Source organism: Cynocephalus volans, chromosome 4, assembly GCF_027409185.1.
Source record: "Cynocephalus volans isolate mCynVol1 chromosome 4, mCynVol1.pri, whole genome shotgun sequence".
NCBI classification, from domain to species: Eukaryota; Metazoa; Chordata; class Mammalia; order Dermoptera; family Cynocephalidae; genus Cynocephalus; species Cynocephalus volans.
In genome coordinates this window covers 22573475-22594953 of record NC_084463.1, presented here as the reverse complement: position 1 = coordinate 22594953, position 21479 = coordinate 22573475, and the positions used below count along the sequence as shown (strand labels likewise).

General features: G+C 38.5%; 1 protein-coding gene across 1 annotated transcript; it reads right to left on the bottom strand.

The window, feature by feature from the left end:
- Nucleotides 1–449: 449 nt before the first annotated feature.
- On the bottom strand, nt 450–2812 carry PATE1 (prostate and testis expressed 1). Its single transcript, XM_063094638.1, has 5 exons — nt 2761–2812; nt 2442–2477; nt 1788–1801; nt 1353–1437; nt 450–583 (listed from the first exon to the last, which is right to left on the bottom strand). The coding sequence occupies exons 1-5, from the start codon at nt 2810–2812 to the stop codon at nt 450–452; spliced, it is 321 nt and encodes a 106-aa protein (XP_062950708.1).
- Between the last annotated feature and the right edge of the window lie 18667 nt (nt 2813–21479).

Genomic DNA, 21479 nt, shown 5'->3' with positions numbered 1-21479 from the left:
TGCCACATCTCTCCACATGAGGTCAGTGTTACATACTTCAACTGGAGTGGGATAAGAGGGTCAATACAGAGAGGGAAAAAAAAACATAAAAAATATTAAAATATCCTCCCACAGAAGGATGGAAAGAAGCAGGGAAAAGAGGAAGGGAATTTTGATTCTCTTTCAAAATTCAATTATCCTTCTCCTCCTTTTTCAAACAACCTGGTTATATAATAAAAGGATATATTGATCTTGCTCTCAAGGTTTTTTGTTTTGGGGGGCTTTTCGTGGGGTTGGGGGCAAGACAGAGACTTTAGAAAAGGAGAGGAGAGGGCTTTTTCTTTCACATTCAGAAGGCGGAGCCGTGTGTTTGCAATCCTCTTGTGCAGCGTGTTCTTAGGAAGTCATTGTGAAGAGACTGAGGCAACAATGTCATGCGGAAATCAGACCCTCACAGGGAGCAGCCACTTTTAGAGCTTCTCATTGCACAGATCAGAGCTCCTGCAGCAGCTGAAGTTCACCAGATAGACACTCCACCTCATGTTTCTCACATCAGCACAGTTCTTTACGCAGCCCAGGAAGGTCAACCAGGGAGTCCCATCCTCTGTGGAAGGGAAGAGAAACAGATCAGCAAGACTGGCCTTGAGGCTTCTGCAGAGAAACGTCTCTCCAGCCCACCCCAGCATGTAAAACTATCCCTGTGGAGTTCAAGGCTCTGTTATTCAAATGTGAAGAATTGCAAGATGTTAAAAGTTGGGGCCTCCCCCCTAACCAAAAAGCAACAATGGAGCAATTTAAAAAATTATTGTGGTAGGGAGGTAATGAGAGAAGCGATTCAGGGATTGCAAAAGCTGGATGTTTCTATTCAAAATCTTAACACTGGTTTAAGTGAGGGTTATACATGCCAAGGGATTGTTAGCACAGAGGGTGGGAAAATGGACACATCATGATGTCTGTCTTACCCATCAGGGGCATATAGTCAGTGCTTATTGCTGAGACTGACCCTCCACTTGCACAGTTTGGAACCCTCCATAGGAAGTCCAGGTGGGCACAAAGACAAAAGCTGCCCTCCCCACCCCAACAGCTAGTTGCTGTCCATTGGGTATAAATGATACCTTTTCTTTCACCTCAACTCAGTCTCCTCTGTTGTCTTCAGGCTTCTCAAAATGCTGTTTTCTTAGCTACATACCCCACCCCTTAGTGTCCACCTCCAGCTATTTTTCATGATGGCATGTGAGCAGGTGACCGTATCAGTCATCCCAGACATGGTCTACCTGTAGTAAAAGTGAAGTAAGTTTCCCCTTTTCATCATAGCTGGTATGTCTCTGTCTGCTTCCTCTGTTTCCTCTTCCTTTCCCCCACCCACAACTTACTTTTAAAGATTCTCCCGACTGCGCAGGCCTCTTCTGTTGTTGCAATACATGTTCCTCTTCCTTTGTAACACTTTTCTCCTGGGAACTGGAGGTGACACATCCTACACTGAACAATATTGATAACTTGGCCAGAGAGTAGGAAATGAGAAGTGAGAGAAGATGTCACTATGTCACTTCCATGAAAGGACCCATCTCCCCTTTCAGGTTCAAGGTCTGCTTGGAGCCAGAGAGCTTGGTCAGAGCCCCATTAACCCTGAACATCTGCCTCTATTAACATAGGCTAAGCTGAGAGGGTGACTGAAGTTTATGGTCTCAGGAAAAGGGGAGGGGAAAGAAAAGAGGAGGGTAAAAGAAAAGAGAAACATCATCAGGACTGAGATGATCAGATTATGTCCTCTTCATGCTCACCAGAATAATTCTCTTCATCAACGATTACTTCATCAACTGTGCTGGCAAAGAAAAATAAAACAAATATGCAATTTTGTCTGAGATTCCCCCCTGCATAGGGCCCTTGTATTCTCCCCTTAAGAGTCCGTCCTGCACTCTTGATCTGGAGCCATTCTAGACCATTCTGTCCCTTCAAAGCCTACTGTTTACTCACAGCATCTCTGCACCTCTTCTCTTCTTCCAATTCTCTTCAGTTCTTTAGGGTTTCTCATACTCCCCTACCCATCCCTGTATGCTGCAGCACAGACCAGAAGGAAGGAAGATGAATGCACACTTTTTTTTTTTTGCCTCATTCTCTTCTTTTTAATTGACCCTATGTGGCATTCTCACCCATGCGTGCCTGGAACCCAGCAATGGGGATGAGCATCTAAAATTCATGAATTGCTACACTTTAGATTTGGTCAATTCGTGCCTGTAAGGTCAACATTCTACTTTCTCCTTTCCTTTTTTTTCTTGCCCTTCATGACACTCACCCCTAGCCATGAGTTGCTGCCAATGTTATCTCATCAAATCTAAAATTGGCTCCCACCCCAGCCCCTCCTGCTGAAACTCAAGGTCTATCTCTGGGTTCCTTCAGCCCCCAGCACCACCCTACCCCACTCACTTCCTCCCTCCTCCAACCACTCATCTGTTTCTACTCACCTGCATTATCTCTGTCTGAAAATGACCCAGACAGTACTGTTGAAAGAAAAGATACATTCTCTGTAGACCTCATGTTCCAAACCTTGTTGTACAGCATCTAAGAAAATTATCTCAATCCCTCTCCTATCCACTTATTTCCTCCTAGAAGGGTAGGGCTAAGGGCTTTGATTAAGGTCCCGGAGACATGACACATTGTGAGTACACGGCACGGCATTAGAATGACAGCTCATCACAGATCCATTACCATATGGCTCCCATAAGAGGGCCTCTGTCATGGGGCCCATGACCCATTCACCAATTGACAGCCTCAGAGACTCACCCCTAAAGCAGCAGAGCAGAATGTGGAGCTCCAGCAGGAGGAACTTGTCCATTTTTCAGGAGTGGAGGACCAGACTAGGGCAGAAAGCTTCAAGAGTACCTATTTATACACCTGCAAGATTAGCCTTCCCCAGGAAGGGTAAGGGGTGGGACACTGGGGAAGTCCTTGAAAGGTGTTTCCTGCTCCTAGGGAAAGTGGTGATTCTGTAATTTCTCTTCCTGGCAATTTGGGGGAAGAGAGACTAACTAGGTAAGTCCTGGACTTGATTTATGCCAGTCCTGCCACTTAGGATTTTTGATGCCAAGTTCTGTGGTCTTTTCACCATATCACACTGTGCAAGAACACAAGGATAAATAAGGGGTGGGTGGGTAGGATTCAGAGTCATCTACATCAAGGTGCTCATTAAAGCTGAGAGAATACATGGGCACAGATGATTGGAATGCATACAGGCAAAAAGAAAGCTGAGCACAGAGCTTTTAAAAAACATATACCTCTAGGGAAAAGAGAAGAGAGGGGTTGAAAAGGTCAGGCTCCGAGGCGTTGACAGAGGATCCCCATGAAGGGAGTGAAGTTTTCCACTATCATTCATCCCCGAAAGAAGCAGACCCTGGGGTAGAACATAAAAGCTGAGGAGGAAACTGCTTCCCTTTCTTGGAGTTTCCTGGTAGTTGAGACAGAGAATTTAGTGAGGAGAGAGAGTACAATACTACTTCTCCTGGAGGAGGGTAAGCGGGTCCTTCTCACTTGATGTCAGGCCAGATTATTAGGCAGGGAGGTGGCTAAATGCAAAACTCTTGTAGATTGAACATGTGGATTCTAAGAGGAGCCATATCTAGTATCTCTTTCTAAGTTTTCTGTTAGTTGCCTTTAGTTATTGTCCTGCCTATGGTACATTGTACCAGAGTTTGCAGCTTACTCTCTGTTGTCATTGCAGAGAATTGAGAGAAGGGTTTGTGCCCATGCTTAGGGCAAAGCAGTACAGGGGAGACAAACAGCAACTGGAAGAAAGCAGCTTGCAATAGGGCGCAATGTAGGGCTACAGCAATGTAGGATAATAGTCTAAGCCAGATGTCGGCTGAAGTGGCAGGGGACAACAAGAGTGTAGAGGAGATTTTTAGATCTGTGATAGTTTGAAGGTTATTATTATACACAAAATGAGAGAACTGGAATTCCCATACGGAAAGGAATAGAGAGATACACTCGTTAACTGCTTACATGGGGCACCTGCTACTCTGTTGAAGTTTTAAAATAACTCTACTGAGTATCAATGTATTGCACACACACGCGACAGCACTGTTTTTTGTGTTCTGCATATTCACTGGCAGATCTCTTCCTTTCCTTCTCACTGCCCTGAAATCTAGCATCTTCTCTTATGTCTTCACATTCCTTTCTCCTACCTTTTGAGATGTCCCCTCCCTCCTTTTCTTCCAGGAATTCCATATTTATTTAATTTTTTGCCTAATGGCAGCCCATGAGAAAAGAGGAAGCATTCTCCTCCTCTGACCTATTAGAAACTGTCTCCTCACCTAATTACACTTCTATGATATTATCACACCACTTCCCCTGCAGCAGAAGTTTCCTCCTCCCAGCTGTACTTATCCACCTGGATACCTTGGTTATATTTGAACCCTATTTTATTGACTGAATTTTCTCCTAAAATCTCTCCAAATTCATACTCCCTGTCAGTGGCCCTAATACCTGATTTTCTTACTGGGTTCCACTCTGCTACTTTTCTGCATGCCACTAATCCTTTTTCTTATCACCTTAAAGCACTCCAAATAGTTCTGCTTATGTCATAAATTTCAGATCCATGATTTAGTAAAAGTATTCAGGAATCTCTTTTGCCCTATCACTGTGAATCCTATTTAAGTCTCAAATCCCTTTATTCATGATGTCCCCCTCTCCAAAACAGAGTTCTGGAGGTGCAGTTAGTCCAGACGAGTCAGCTCTAGGTTATACTTCAACTCTGAGAGTGACTAGATACTTAATTTTGTCTCTATGTGTGTGACTAGATGTTTCCATTATTGACTGATGGTTTTAGTTTACATCTTCAATGTTGTCATGCATATCAATGAAAATTATACCTCTTGAATGGAAATCCACCTTACAATCAGTTATTACTATTTTTCAAAGAAATATATTTACTCTTCACAGAGCATATAGCAAAACATCCCGAGATTTATTGGTGATGGAGATGTTTTCACATAATGATCCTTTTGAATAGGTTAATGGGGCTGGTGGCAAGTACCAGGGTTTGAGGAAACAGATCTCAACTTAGGCAAATCCCACATATGACAAAGAGGGTAAACAAGATGAAGAACCATAGCTACTGTTCCAAAGCAGCGCAATGGCCTTAGATCCCTGGAGTGTCCCCAGTACCCACAGAAGTGATACTTGTGCTCTGGTAGGCAAAGAACAGTTTCTTCTCTGTCCAAGTTTGAAGGGATGGTCACATCAGAACAGCCTGTCTCTTTCCCCTTAGGCAAGTGAACAGCACAGATCTGGATGACTAGAATTAGATAAAACCAGAGTAGTTCTACCCTCTTGTGAAACATGAAAGACAAAGGAAATATCCAGACAATATTTTCAGATCCAAGAAAGAACATAATTTGTCTCTGGGGAGCCTTTATGTTTGTGTTTTTTTCTATCATGAGACTCGCTATTTCCTAGGGTTTTCTGGGAATCTCAGAATTGTTCAGTATGTCCACAAGTCCCTACATACTTCCTTCCTGTTGTGTTGAAGGTTAGATAAGATATCATGGACATGGAAGTAACTAGGGAGGGAGATCTAGCATTCAAGGGCAAAGAAGTAGCAAATAATTTATCTATCATTTCTATTACAGCTTACAGATTAAATTAAAATTTCTTGACTTTCAATATGCTGTATCAAAAAACCTAGTTATAGCCCTGAGAACTCCTTCCAAGGGTGACATCAGCTAAGAGAAATTAAGGATTCTTTCATTACCTTTCATGGTAAATTCACCAGTACATGAAGGTCATGTCTGGAGACCTCTTTACAAACTTCTGGGAGGCACTTAGCTATCTGTACTGCTGAGTTTCCTACATATTTTTTAAATGTCTCCCTCTAGACTATAAATGTAATATCTCTGTGTTCAGGGAGGCTCTCCCTGACCAGCTTACCTAAGCAGTTTCCCCCTTGTTATTTTGTGTGTGTGTGTGAGAGAGAGAGAGAGAGAGAGAGAGAGGAAGTGTGTGTGTGAGTGTGTGCGCAGCTATGGGGTTTTTATATTGGAGATATATAATACACATACCAAAAAGGTTGTAAAACATAAATTCATATCTTAAATTATTTTAAAGCAAACTATGCAACTGTAAACCAGTTCAGGAAACTGAATATCGGCCAAACCAATACACCAAGTGCTTCTTCCTAGCGAGAAACTTTTTTCCCTCATCTAGTGGAAAGCATTATCTTTTATTTTATGGAATCTAGCCATTTTATAGTTTTACCACACTATGTTTTTGCCTGTATTGTATATTGATATAAGTGAAATCATATAGTATATATTCTAAGAATTATTCATGGTTTTGTATGAAGCTTTATAGTATTTCATTACATGAATATTATGGCTAAGAATTTTCCAGCACTAATAGAAAACATTAACCCAGAGATTTAAGAATCCCCCAAAATCCTAAGTAGGAACATACATTGGGGAAAAGACTGCCTCTTCAATGAATGGTGCTGGGAAAATTGGATATCCATATGGAGAAGAATGAAACTGGACCTGTACCTCTCACCATATATCAAAATCAGATCAAAATGGATTAAAGACTTAAGTACGAGACCTGAAACTATTAAACTACTCAAAGAAAACATAGGGAAACACTTCAGGAAGCAGGACTGGGCAAAGACTTTATGAATAAGACCCCAAAAGCACAACAACAAAAGAAAAAATAAACAAATGGGATTATATCAAACTAAAAAGTTCTGCACAGCAAAGGAAACAATCAACAGAGTGAAAAAACATCCTACAGAATGGGAGAAAATATTTGCAAACTATGCATCTGACAAGGGATTAATTTCTAGAATATACAAGGAATTCAAACATCTTCACAGTAAGAATACAAATAATCCAATTCAAAATGGACAAAGGAGCTGAATAGACATTCTTCAAAGGAAGACATAAAAATGGCCAACAGGTACAGAAAAAAATGCTCAGAATCACTAATCATCAGGGAAATGCAAGTCAAAACCACATTGAGATACTATCTCACCCCAGTTAGACTGGCTGTTATAAAAAAGACAGAATAACAAATGCTGGCAAGAATGTGGAGGAAGGAGAAGACTTCTACACTGTTGGTGGGACTATAGATTAGTGCAGCTATTATGGAAAACAGTATGGAGGTTTCTCTAAAAAGTACAGATAGATCCAGCCATCCCACTTCTGGCTATATACCCAAAGGAATGGAAATCATCGTGTTGAAGGGATATCTGCATTCCCATGTTTGTTGCAGTTCTATTTACAATAACCAATATATAGAACAAACCTACATGTCCATCAATGGATGACTGGATGAGGAAAATGTGATATATGTACACAATGGAATACTACTGTTATAAAAAAAGAACGAAATTCTGGATTCTCAGCAACATGGGTGAGCTTGGAGAAAACTATGTTAGTGAAATAAGTCAGGCACAGAAAGAGAAATACTGCCTGTCCTAACTCATAAATGGGAGCAAAGAAAGATGGAAGGATGGGTTGGGGGAGAGAGAGAGAGAGAACAAAAGAAAGAAAGGAAGAAAAGAAAGAAAGAAAGAAAGAAACAGACCACAGAAATACTTTGAACTTTCAGAAGGAGAGACCAGAGCTATGGGAAAGGGGGAGGAGGGGGAGGTTAGGGAGAAATTGGGTAAGGGACACAAAAAAATAATTACAATTTGTAATGATGAACATACTAATAATATTGATTTGATCATCACACATTATACACAAATATTGATAGTCAACTCTGTATCCCTAAATATGTATAATCAATTATTTTTAAAAAGAGAGAAACAAAAAATGCAGCATGATAGTAAAATTTCAGAAAGTCAAAGAAAATGATAAAATATTAAAAGCAGCCAAAGAACAAAAGACGTAATATACTTAAAAGAACATTAGACTGACAGCTGAATTCTCAGTAAGAAAGGAAGCTAGATATTAGTGGAATGATATCTTTAATATGCCAAAAGACACTAACTACTAATATAGAATTCTATATCTAGAAAATATATTTGTCTGGGTTAAAGTGAAATAAAAACATTATTACACAATAGTAACATCATCAACAAATCTGGACTTATAGGAACTATGTACTACCAATAAATATTTGTTGAATTGATATGTTAGTTTGAACTAATCAAAGCTGGAGGACAAAAATATACATTTGTGGATTACTGTAGAGAAGAAAGAACTTTCTGACGTGGCTCTCTTTGTTTCCTCAAGCCCACAGAGTCCCTGCACTTCAGATCTCCTTAGTCCTTCAGCCTAAGTGAAATAACCCAGTCAATAGGCTCCAGCAATCCCCACCTCCAAAGTCCTCCTACATGGGAGCACGGGGATTAGTCCAGCTGTTCTGATAGAATCCAGAGGCACACAGACATGTTGTGTTTGGTCCAGAAGTATCCTTGGTACATAAGAGGTTTATGAAAAAAGCATCACTCAGAGACAGCAAGGATGATGCACGAATTCGGTGTAAAATTCTAAGTGACCAATTGAAATGAAGCTTGTAAGGTGCCAATATGATTGAGCACATAGTCAACGTTCATGTTCATGGTGAGAACAGTAAGGAGAGAAGGGGAAGTCAAATAAAAGGGAATAAAGAGTGAGCTGTCTAGCAAGAGTGAGCTGTCTAGCAAAAATGTTAGAAAAGTCTTGAAAGTACAAATAGGGTAAAAATATATGAAGTATTTAGGAATAAATCTAATACAAGTTATGCATCTTCTCTAAGGAGAAAATAACAGTTTTTAAAAAAGTAAGATTCAAAAATATATTGAGAAATAGACTATGATTATTGACTGGAAGATTCAAAAATGTAAATACATAAATTTCCCCAAGTTCTACAGATTCAATAAAATTTCAAAAAAATCAAACAGGCTATTAAAAAACTTTTATTTTGAAATAATTTAGGGATCACAAGAAATTGCAAAAAATAGTTTCTATGTATCTTTTACCCAGCTTTGTCCAATGATAACATCTTGAATAACCATAAATACATTTTCTAAACAAGGACGCAGGCATAGGTACAACACTATTACCTATTAATTTATTCAAGTTTCGTTAGATTTTACATGAGCTAATTTTTTTTTAGTGTATATTACTATGAAATTTTATCACATGTATAGGTTTGTGTAAAATTCAGGACACATAACTGTTCATCATCACGAAGAAACTCCCTCATGCTACCCTTTATAGGCAGACTCTTTGTCTAATTCTAAAACTTGATAACCATTGATGTGTTTTCTATCACTATAATTTGGTCATTTACGGAGTGTTATTTAAATGGAATCATATAGTATGTAACCCTTTGAGATTAGATTTTTTCACTCAGCATAATACCCTTGAGAGCCATTCATTTGCTGCATGTATCAATAGTTCATTTTTTTTTTTTTTTATTGCTGAATAGTATTCCATTGTATGGATGTACCACCATTTGTTTATCCATTCACCCATTGAGGAAAATCTGCATCCTTCCCAGTTTGGGACTATTACAAATAAAGCTGCTACATTCTTTTTCAGGTTTTTTTGTGTGAAGATAGTGCTTTCCTTCCTCTGGGATGAAAAGATTATACTGAGTAGAAGAAACTAGACACAAAAAGTGTTTGATTTTCTCTATGTGAAATACTATAGCAATCAAAACTTATTCCTAATGACAGAAAGCAGAGCAATGATTACATGGGATAGGAGCTGGGGTGCTAGTGTTGATTGCAAAGAACAAGAGGATGTTTTGGGGGGTGATGGAAATATCCCAAATCTTGATTAGGGTGGTGGTTACACAGTTAGTTTTGCACATTTGTCAAAACTCAATAAAATCTATACTTAAATAGGTTTGTTTAAATATATGTAATCAATACTTCAGAAAATTTTTAAAAAATTAATTTTAACTTCTCAATATACATTGTAGTTGATTTTCATGACCCTTTACCCATTCCTCTTCCTCCCTCCCTCTTTTCCTTCCCCGCCTACATCATATCTGTTCACTTGTCTTAAAAAGTTCAAGGAATTGTGATTGTTGTGTCTTCCCCCCATGTTTGTTTGTGTGTTTATTTATTTATCTGTTTTTAGCTCCCACAAATAAGTGAGAACATGTGGTATTTCTCTTTCTGTGCCTGGCTTATTTCACTTAATTATCTCTAAGTCCATCCATGTTGTTGTGAATGGCAGTATTTCATTCTTTTTTATAGCAGAGTAGTACTCCATTGTGTACATATACCACAGTTTCCTTATCCACTCATCTGATGATGGACATTTGGGTTGGTTCCAGCCCTTGGCTATTGTATATAGAGCTGCAATAAACATGGGAGTACAGGTATCCCTTCAACATGATGTTTCCATTCCTCTGAGTATATTCCCAGCAGTGGAACAGCTGGGTCCTATGGTAGATCTATCTGTGACTGTTTGAGGAACCTCCATACCATTTTCCACAAAGGCTGCACCATTTTGCAGTCCCACCAACAGTGTATGAGAGTTCCTTTTTCTCTGCAACCTCTCCAGAGCTTATCATTCTCAGTCTTTTGGATGTTATCCATCCTAACTGGAGTGAGATGGTATCTCTAAGTAGTCTTGATTTGCATTTCCCGGATGCAGAGTGACATTGAGCATTTTTTCATGTGTCTGTTGACCATTCATATGTCTTCCTTTGAGAAACGCCTATTCAGCTCCTTTGCCCCCTTTTTAATTGAGTTATTTGATTTTTCTGTAAAGTTGTTTGAAAAATTGATTCAAAAAGTGTTCTGTGTATGGTTCTCATTAAATTTTTTTCTTGCATTTTTCTTATATATGTTGTGAACTTCTCCATACACATTTGATACTTCTCAAGAAAAAAAAAAAAAAGGAAAAAAGAAAGAAAAGAAAAAGAAAAGGGAGGAATTGGGACTCTGCTGCCTAGAGCCACAATCCTGCTTGTAGGTGCTGAAGTCTCACTAAAAACTTCCAAGCCACAGGAGTGCAAGGATGCTCAGGTAAGATTTTCAATAGGGTCACTTGGGTCCACTCTTCTGTCCTATTCAAGCTTTGATTAGCATCCGTCCCTCAGGTGGAGGATTAAAATTAGTAGTGGAAATAACAAACGGAGAATTTCCGTGCTGTTGAGTACTGAAGTACTCCGACAATGCCAGTATAACTAGCATGTGGAACAACAGTGACTCGGACCAACAAAGGGTAGTGGTGTTCCAGCCACTGACAACACTAACTCATCCTATGTCTTTTAATTTTAAGCTTCTTTTCATTGGGAAATATCAAGGACATATGAAGTACATAGAACATATATTAAAATTTAAAGAAAAACGACAATGAGAACTAACATTTATGCAGTACTTACTATGTTCACTGTTTTTTTCTTTTGTTTTGCTTACTGTTTTCTTTCTTTCTTTCTTTCTTTTTTAGTAAATGCCAGAAAAATTTTATTATTGTTGAGTGTAAGGTTAGGAGACAAACTTCTACAAATTCTATGCATAGCTTTTTTCATTTTATCTGTTTTCCATTTATGTCAAGATGAACTCATGGTGTGGCTTTTAATATTCTCTCTTCCTTCTCCTTTTTCACATATGCTTTTTTATTGATATTATTTTAAGTTAAAAATCATAATTGCATACATTTATGGGGTATGATGTATATTTTATTATATGTATTCAATGTGGAATGATGAAATCAAGCTAATGAACATATCCATCACCTCACCTATCATGTTTTATGATGAGACATTTGAAATTTACTCTTTTTTTATTATGAAATAATAATAATATTAATTATACATTTATATTATTTTTATATATTATGTGTACATATATTAGTGTAATAATAATGTATTATATACTGAAATACACATTATTGTTGACTATAGTTACCCTGCTGATCTCAAAACTTATTCTTCTGTATGTCTGAAATTTTGTACCCTTTGGTTAACAACTATCCATTCCCTCCCGCCCTAACCCTTTCTCTATTTCTATGAGTTCAGTTTTCTTAGATTTCACACATAAGCGGGATCATGTAGTGTTTATCTTTCTGTGCCTGACTTATTTCACTTAACACAATATCCTCCAGGTTTATCCATGTTGTTGCAAATGGTAGAATTTCCTCCTATTTTAAGGCTGAATAGTATTGCATCGTACATATGTAACTACATTTTTTATCCTGTCATCCACTGATGGACACTTAGCTTGATTCCATATTTTGGCTATTGTGAATGATCCTGCAGTGAACATGAGGGTGCAGATATTCCTTTGACATATTAATTTCAATTCCTTTGAATATAGATTACTGGATAAAATATAGGAGGAACTCCAACAACTCAATAGCAAAAAAGCCAAACAAAAACCAAATAATCCAGTTAAAAAAATGGGTAAAGGACCTAAATAGACATTTGACAAAAGAAGACATACAAATGGGCAGCATGTACGTGCAAAAGTTCTCAGCATCACTAATTGTTAGGAAAATGCAAATTAAAATCACAATGACATATCACCTCACACCTGTTAGACTGGCTTTTATTTTATTTTTATTTTATTTTTTGGTGGCAGGGATACAGAGAAAACAAAACTCTTGCATAATGTTGGTGGGAATACAAACCAGTACACCCAATATGGAAAATAGCACAGAGATTCCTCAAAAACCTAAAAATAGAGTTAATACTTATATTTTATTGAAGTATAATTCACATACCATAAAATTCACCCTTTAAAAATGTACAATTCAGTGGTATTTATTGTATTCACAAAGTTGTGTAAGCATCAGCATTATCTAATTCTAGAATATTTTATCACCACCCAAAAAGAAACCTTGCACACATTTTCAGTCATTTCCTACTGTTTGCAGTCTTTATATATTAGCCTGTTATGGACATTTCATATAAATGAAGTCACACAAGATGCTGTCTTTTGTGTCTTGCTTCTTTCATTTAGTGTAATGTTTTCAAGGTTAATCCATATTGTAGTACATTAGTATTTCACTCCTTTTTATGGTGAAATGATATTCCACTGTACGGATACACTGCATTGTTTATCCATCAACCAACAGACATTTGGGTTGTTCCCAATTTGGGGCTATTAGTAATAATATTGCTATGAATTTACATGTTAAAGTTTTTCGTGTGAAGATATGTTTTTATTTTCATGGATATATACCAAGAACTTGAATTTGAACTAGAACTTGAACTTGAACTACTATAGCTATCACAGAATGGTAAATCTATGTTTAACTTTTTGAGGAACCTCCAAACTGTTTTCCAGAGTAAGAGCATCATTTTACATGCCCACTAGCAATGTGTGGGAGTTCCTCCTCATCAACATTTGTGATTGTTTATATTTTTATGACAGTCATCCTAGTGGGTATGAGGTGGTATCTCATTGGGGCTTTGATTTTCATTTTCATAATGACTAATTATGCTGATTATCTTTTCATGTGTTGATTGCTATGGTTTGAATGTGTCTCCAAAACTCAGGTTGAAACTGAATATTTGTTGTAACAGCATTAACAGGATGGAAAATCCGACTATAATGTTTGAAAGGTGGGTCTTTTGAGAGATGCTAGGGTTATGAGGGCTAAATTAATTCACTTATAAACTAATAGATTAATGGATTAATGGGTTATAATGGGAGTGGGATTGGTGGCTTTACAAGAAGAGGAAGAGAGACCTGAGCCAGCACTCTCAGCCCACTCACCATGTAATGACCTGTGTCTCCTCGGGACTCTTCAGTCTCCATCAGCAAGAGGATCCTCACAGATGTGGCCCCTCGACCTTGGACCTCCTAGCCTCCAGAACTGTAAGAAGTAAATTTTGATCCTTTATAAATTGTACAGTTTTAGGTATTGTGTTATAAGCAAAAGAAAATGGGCTAGGACATTGGTCATTTGTATGTTTTTTTTTTTTTTCTTTGCCTTTGGATTCCCCCCACATCTTTTAAAGGTATAATTGACAAAAAAAAAAAAATATATATATATAAATTTACATTGTACAACATGATTTAATGCATGTATACATTGTAAAATGATTACATTAAGGTAGTTAACATATTCAATTACCACACATGCCTATTTTTTGTGCTACATGCATTTAATATTTACTCTCATCAATTTTCAGGTATACAATATATTGTTACTAACTATAGTAGCAGTGCTGTACATTAGATCTCCAGACCATACTCATCCTGGCTAAGTGAAACTTTGTACCTTTGACCAACTTCTCCCCATTTTTGCCCCCAACCTCAACCCCTGGAAACCACCATTATACTGTCTGTTTCTACACATTTGACTTTTTTAGATTCTAAGCATAGATCATGCAGTGTTTGTCCTCTGTGCCTGGCTTGTTTCCCTTACATAATGTCCTTCAGGTTCATCCATGTTGTTGCAAGTTACAGGGTTTTCTTCTTTTTTAAGGCTGAATAGCATTTAGTATTTCATTATATATATGCCACTTTTTCCTTCCTTTGTTTTTTTTTTTTTTTTTTGAGTGTGTGCTTCTGGCTTTATTTCTTTTTAATTTTTTTAAGTATATGGTTAAATGTATTTATTTTCACAAGCAAAACATACACAGATCAAGAAACAGTAGCCTCCACCACATCTGCCCCCCTGTGCCTCACAGTCATTTCCCCTATAAGGTACCTACTATTCTTTTTTAAAAATTTTATTTATTTTTTTATTGGAACATAGTCGATTGTACAAATCTGTGGGGTACAGCATTGAATATCAATACCTGTGTGCAACATGTGGTGTTCAAATCAGGATAATTAGCATATTCTTCATTATGCAATGTAATATAATTTCATGGCCCTTCATAAATTTCTCCCTTCCCCTATCCCCCCCCCCCCCCACCGTCCTTTCCCACTTCTGGTAACCTCAGTTGTTTTCTTCTCTTGAAAGTTCAATGTATTATTGTGATTGTTGTATCTTTATTTCTTTTTAAATTTATTTGTTTATTTATTTATTTTTAGGTTCCGCATATAAGTGAGGGCATGCAGTACTTCTCTTTCCGTGTCTGGCCTATTTCACTTAGCATAGTTTTCTCTAAGTTTATCCATGTTGCTGCAAATGGCAGAATTTCTTTTTTTTTTATGTCAGAGAGGTATTCCATTGTGTAGATATACCACATTTTCCTTATCCAGTTGTTCGATGGTCATTTAGATTGGTTCCAACTTTGTAAATAGAGCTTCAATAAACGTGAGAGTGCAGGTATCCCTTAGACACGATGATTTCCATTCCTTTGGGTACACCCAGCAGTGGGATTGCTGGGTCATATGGCAGTTCTATCTGTAATTGCTTGAGAAACCTCCATACCATTTTCCATAATGGCTGCACCAATTTACAGTCCCACCAACAGTGTACCAGTGTTCCCCATTTTCTGCATTCTCACCAGTATTTGTTATTCTCTGTCTTTTTGATAATAGTCTAACTGGAGTAAGATGACATCTCAATGTGTTTTTAATTTGCATTTGCTGGATGCTGAGTGATGTTGAACATTTTTCATGGGTCTGTTGGCCATTCATATATCTTCCTTTGAGAAACACCTATTCAGCTGCTTTGCCCATTTTTTAATTAGGTTATTTGTCTTGTTACTATTAAGTTAGTTTTTGAGTTTCTTGTATATTTTGCATATTAATCCTTTGTTGAATGCATAGTTTGCAAATATTTCTAACACTCTGTAGGTTACCTTTTCGCTCTGTTAATGGTTTCTTTTGCTGTGCACAAGCTTTTTAGTTTGATATAATCCCATTTGTCTATTTTTCTTTTTGTTGCCTGTGCTTTTGGGTCATATTCATAAAGTCTTTGCCCAGTCCTATTGCCTGAAGTGTTTCCCCTATGTTTTCTTTTAGGAGTTTTATAGTTTCAGGTCTTATATTTAAGTCTTTAATCTGCTTTGAGTTGATTTTGGTATATGATAAGAGGTACTGGTCTAGTTTCATTCTTCTGCATATGGATGTCCAGTTTTCCTAGCACCAATTATTGAAGAGGCAGTCTTTTCCCCTTGTATGTTCTCGGTACTTTTGTTGAAAATCAGTTGACTGTTGGTATGTGGGGTGATTTCTGGGTCCTCTATTCTGTTCCATTGGTCTTTGTGTCTGTTTTTATGTCGGTACCATGCTGTTTTGGTTGCTATAGCTTTGTAGTATAATTTGAAGTCAGGTAGTGTATGCCTCCAGCTTTATTTTTTGCTCAGGATTGCTTTGGCTATTTGGGGTCTTTTGTGGTTCCGTATGAATATTAGGTTTGATTTTTCTATTTCTGTGAAGAATGTCATTGGTATTTTGGTGGGGATTGAATTGAATCTGTAGATCACTTTGAGTAGTATGGACATTTTCACAATGTTAATGCTTGCAATCCAGGAGTATGGAATGTCTTTCCATCTTCTTGTGTCCTCTTTAATTCTTTCAACAGCAATTTGTAGTTCTCACTGTAGAGATCTTTCACATCCTTGGTTAACTTTATTCCTAGGTATTTTATTTTATTTTTTTGGTGACTATTGTAAATGGGCTAGCTTTCTTAATTTCTTTTTCTGCTAGTTCATTGTTGGGATATAAAAATGCTACTGATTTTTGCGTGTTGCTTTTGTATTCTTATTCATTCTTCTGTTGATGGACATTTAGGTTAATTTTGTATCTTGCCTATTCTGAATAATGCTGATATGAACAGGGCAGTGCAAATATTTCTTTAAGATACTTATTTTATTTTATTTTTTATATATTCATAAACCCTGAACTGGCATTTCTGGATCATTTGGTAGCTATATTTTAATATTTTAGGAATCCCCATATTGTTTTCCATAATGGTTGTACTAATGCACATTCCCACCAACAGTGAACAGGGTTCTCTTTTCTCCATGTACTTGCCAACACTTGTTATCTATTGTCTTTTTGATAGTAGCAATTATAATAGGTATGAGGTGATATCTCATTGTGGATTTTATTTGCATTTCCCTGATGATTAGTGATGTTGAGTGTTTTTTAGTATACCTGTTACTCATTCGTGTATCTTCTTTTGAGAAATGTCAATTCAGGTATTTTGCCCATTTTAAAAATTTAATTATTTGTTTTCTTGATATTGAGTTGTTTGAGTTTTTTAAATATTTTGGATATTAATCATTATCAGAGGCAGGCTTTGTAAACGTTTTCTTCCATTCCATAGGTGTCTCTTCATTCTGTTGATTATGTCCTTTGCTGTGCAAAGCTTTTTGGTCTGATACAATTCCATGTGTCTATTTTTGCTTTAGTTACCTTTACTTTGGGGTTATATATAAAATTCATTGCCTGGACTGATGTCAAGAAAATTTATTCTTATGTTTTCTTCTAATAGTTTTACAGTTCAGGTCTTTAACAGGGCAGTTTAAGTCTTTAACTTATTTTGAGTTAATTTTTGTTGTGTGGTATGAGATAAGGGTCCATTTCATTCTTCTACATGTGGATAGTTATTTTTTCCAATGCCATTTGCTATGGTTTGAATGTCCCCTCCTAAACTCATGGTAAAACTTAATTCCCAATGTAACAGTATTAACAGGTGGGTGATTAGCATTAATGGATTAATGAATAAATGGGTTAATGGATTAATAGTTTACCATGGGAGTTGTTTAGTTAGCACAAGTGTAAATTTGTTATAAAAGTCAGTTTGGTTCTCAGTGCACCCCTTCACCCTGTGATGTCTTCCAACATGTTATGTTGTAGCACAAGGCATCATCAGAAGCTGACCAGATGTGACTGCCCAATATTAGACTTCCTAGCCTCCAAAATTATGATACAAAATAAAACTCTTTTTAAAAAATAAAAATAAAAAAATTACTAATCTCTAGTATTCTGACATAGCAACAGAAAATGAACTCAGACACCATTTATTAAAGAGACTGTCTTTTCCCCACTGGGTGCTTTTGGCACCTTTGTCAAAGATCAATTGACTATGAATGTGTGGATTTATTTCTGAGTTCTCTAATCTGTTACATTCATCTAAGTTTCCGTTTTATGCCAGTGCCATGCTGTTTTGATTACTATAGCTTGATTCTTTGGGCCTCATCAATCTGATGTTTATTTTTCTCTCCAGATTTGGGGACTAACTTCTCTAAGGTTTGACTTTCTCACTGGCAAAATGGAGATAATAATAGTATCTACACCATAAGATTGTTGTGATGATTAAATGAGTTAATATATGTAAAGCTATCAAAACAGTTCCTGGCATACTGCTAATATTACTAGTTGGTGTACACTGGACTGGGACAAAGGAGAGGGTGGATCCAGGATGGAAACGTGGTGCATCTGAAATTGCCTGTGGACATCTGGCAGGAGTGTTAGAAGCAGGATCAAGCAAAGTTAAATAAAGAGCTATGTCCTGGTGGTAGAGTTGAGTGCTTTCTGTAGTCTCACCTGGCACTGTCAGAGCACCTTGTCTATCTTATGAACTCCTTACAAGTTTGGGGATTGGATATTATTATCCCCATTTATAGATGATGAAACTAACAAAATAAATAAAATAGCTGAGATTTGGACCTTATCAATCTGATTCTACTGCTTATGTTCTTTACAATTACAAGGCAGTGAAAAGGCTTTGACTGGCTGAAAGTTGGGATGAAGATACTAGAAATAAGTTCATGTGGGATTGCAAAGAGGCAGACTGTTCTAGGACTCTGTCTTTTAAGGATAAACACCTGCCTTCTTGGGCCCTGATGGGAGATGACCAGCAATTGATTGCAAAGGAGTCTTCTAGTTTGTGTCCTGCAGCTGCTGTCTCTCTCCTTTGGGGCCTCTTGAGCAGTTCTCCTCTTTAGACCTCCTTCTGACTCTCCCTCACTGCAGCCTCCCCCCCCCTCCATTGCAGCTTCACGCTTCTCTCTCAGAGCCAGAGAAGAACAGTTATCATGCCCCAAACACAAAAAAGTTGGTGATTTCCACGAGAGTTCCATTTCTGACGAGAGGGCTGGAGTTTCTGGAAGCAATACCTAAGAGGCAGTAAAAAGGCTAGCAATGGGGTAGAATTCAGTGAGCACAAACCCCTGGGTTCCAAGGACTGGAACAAGGGTCAGGGCAACCCATGTAAGAGCCAACATTTGTAAGATTGTTTTGCTCATATCATCTCATTTATTCCCAGCCATAAAGCTGTGAGGGAGGTAACACGGTCGTTACTTCATGGATGAGGAAACAGAGGTCTGAGAAGGTGTGACTTTAGGGCACTGAGGACTTTCAGAACCCTGTGACGTTGTGACCACAGCACACAGCCTGCTTGGTCTTAAACATAGTTTGGGGTGAATAAAATGCACACTTGGAGAGGGGCGTAAAATGCCTTCAAACAAGTGTACATCACCTAGACACAACCTGGCCCTGCCCAAGTCCAGATCTCTCCCCATCTCGTATTACTGATGGTGGACTTGCCCAGAGAAGCAGAGTAGAGAGAGAAGGGCTGGGAACAATGTGACCTTCCTCAGCCAGGGGAGAAGTGACTCAGCAGGAAGCTTTCCAGAAATCCAAGTCTGTGGTTTTTCCAAATGCTTTTGTACTCAGGACTCAAGAATATGTCCAAAGAAAACAGTCCTCTGTGAATCTGAGAAGGAGGAGACTTCAGGGTCAGCACAAAGAGGGACTCTGCCCTTTTCTAGCTCTTCAAGGCCCCTTCTCCACACCAGAAATCAGTGACATTTCCCTAAGCTGTTGCCACTGATAAAAAAAAAAAAAAAATGAACTAATTCATACCAAGGTGTTTTTGACTCAGGATCCCCAGGGGGAATCCTAATCTATCTAATACATATTTAGTGAGGATCTCAACATTCTAGGAGCTTTGTTTTAGAAAATGCAATGCTGAAAGATGAAAATTTGTAACCCAAGGGAATGACTCTGATGGTGGAGGGTCAGGCTCTGTGGCATTTGGGTCCAACCATAAAACAATACTGATAATAATAGTAATAAAATAGCTACCACACACTGGGCATTTATTACGTGTCAGGAACTGTGTGAAAGTTTACATGTACTATCTCATTTAAATATCATAACTTCATTATTGTCTTCATTTTCAGATGGGAAACTGAGACACAAGGTGTCATTTCTAGTAAGTGACAAGAGTTGGGATTCAAACCCTAGCCAGTTTAACTCAAAGCACTAACTTTTAATCACCTTGAAAGGGGTGACAGGTGGTTTCAGAAGAAACAACCCACCAAGGTGGAGGCAGCTCGTCTGCAGAAGGATTCCTCGGGATATCCTCTGAGTGTGTACTGGGAGGACAAGGGGTGTGGGTGGGGGTCCTTCCATGTAAGTTATAACCAGGGCTCAGCGTTTGAAAAGGGTCCACTTTCTTCATGACTTCAACCTGTTTCTATTTTGCTGGAATTTAAAGATCTTATCATTTATTCTGGGTATGGCACACGATGTCTCCGTGACACTACCTGCTGGCATCTTCTTCACTTTACCAGGTTGCCCTGTCTCCCTTGCCCTCCCCAGGGTATTGTCTGTCATGTTTCTGGGCTGGTTTTCCCTCAGGGTGTGCAGTCACTCGGCACTTCAGAGCCAGGCCTTCTCAGTCCACGGGCAGAGACGCCCACGCCGACCTTGACTGGCTTCTTTCTCAGCCCCAGGCTCAGGCTTTACTGCCTTTCACTTTTATAACTGTGGATCCTGGCTGCACCAGGACTGAGGAATTGAGATGAAGAGAACACATTTTCTTGAGCTACTGTCTTAATGTTTCAGTGAATTAATAGTACCCAGTCTTGGCAAATAATTGTTACTCAAAATACGTTTAATGAACTGTTAACTAAACCTAGTCTCTTCCTGGCTGATGTGGGAGAGTCTCCATCATCTCTCCCTCTGCTTTTTTAAAAAATCTTTTTTCTTAATTAATTAATTTGTTATTATTATTATTATTTATAATCTAAGATCTTGTTGCAGGGCAGCTGGGGGGAGGGGAGAGGAGAGGGGAAAGAAGAGAAGAGTGGGAGGAGGAGGAAGGAGGGGGGCATGGTCGAGGCCTGTGGCACCCCCCTCATTCCAGCAGGGGAGCCCGGGGGACTTCTGGCGGTGGCTCGGTCATGGCTGGGCTGGGTATGGACTTCGGGGGTGTGTGGCTGAAGGCCTCAGACTCCCCTAACCCCAAAGCCTGGGGCACTTCCAGTAGAAGCTCTGTGGTCATCTCTGGGCTGGATGCAGACATGGGGGGTGTGTGGCAGGGCTCTTGTCCCCCCCCCAGCACAGGAGCACAGGGCACTTCCAGTGGTGGCCTTGTGGCTGTCACTGGGCTGGATGCACATGTCGGGGGGGGGCATGGCTGAGGACCTCAGCCACCCTCCCAGCTTGGGAGCCTGAGGGCTTCCAGTCCAGGGTTTTGTAGGTGTTCTTTGATGGTTTTAGAACTTTACTGGTTGATATTAGAACTTTGTGTCTGATCTGTGGGCTTTTTGTTTTTTCTTTTAGTTCTGTTTTGTATTATTCACTATCCCTACCACTTAAACTCTGCACTGGAACTAATTTGTTGTCCTTTGGTTACTCCTAAAATGGGGGAACTTCCTAAGCAAAACAGCACTTGAGTCCTGTGGTTGAGCTAAATATT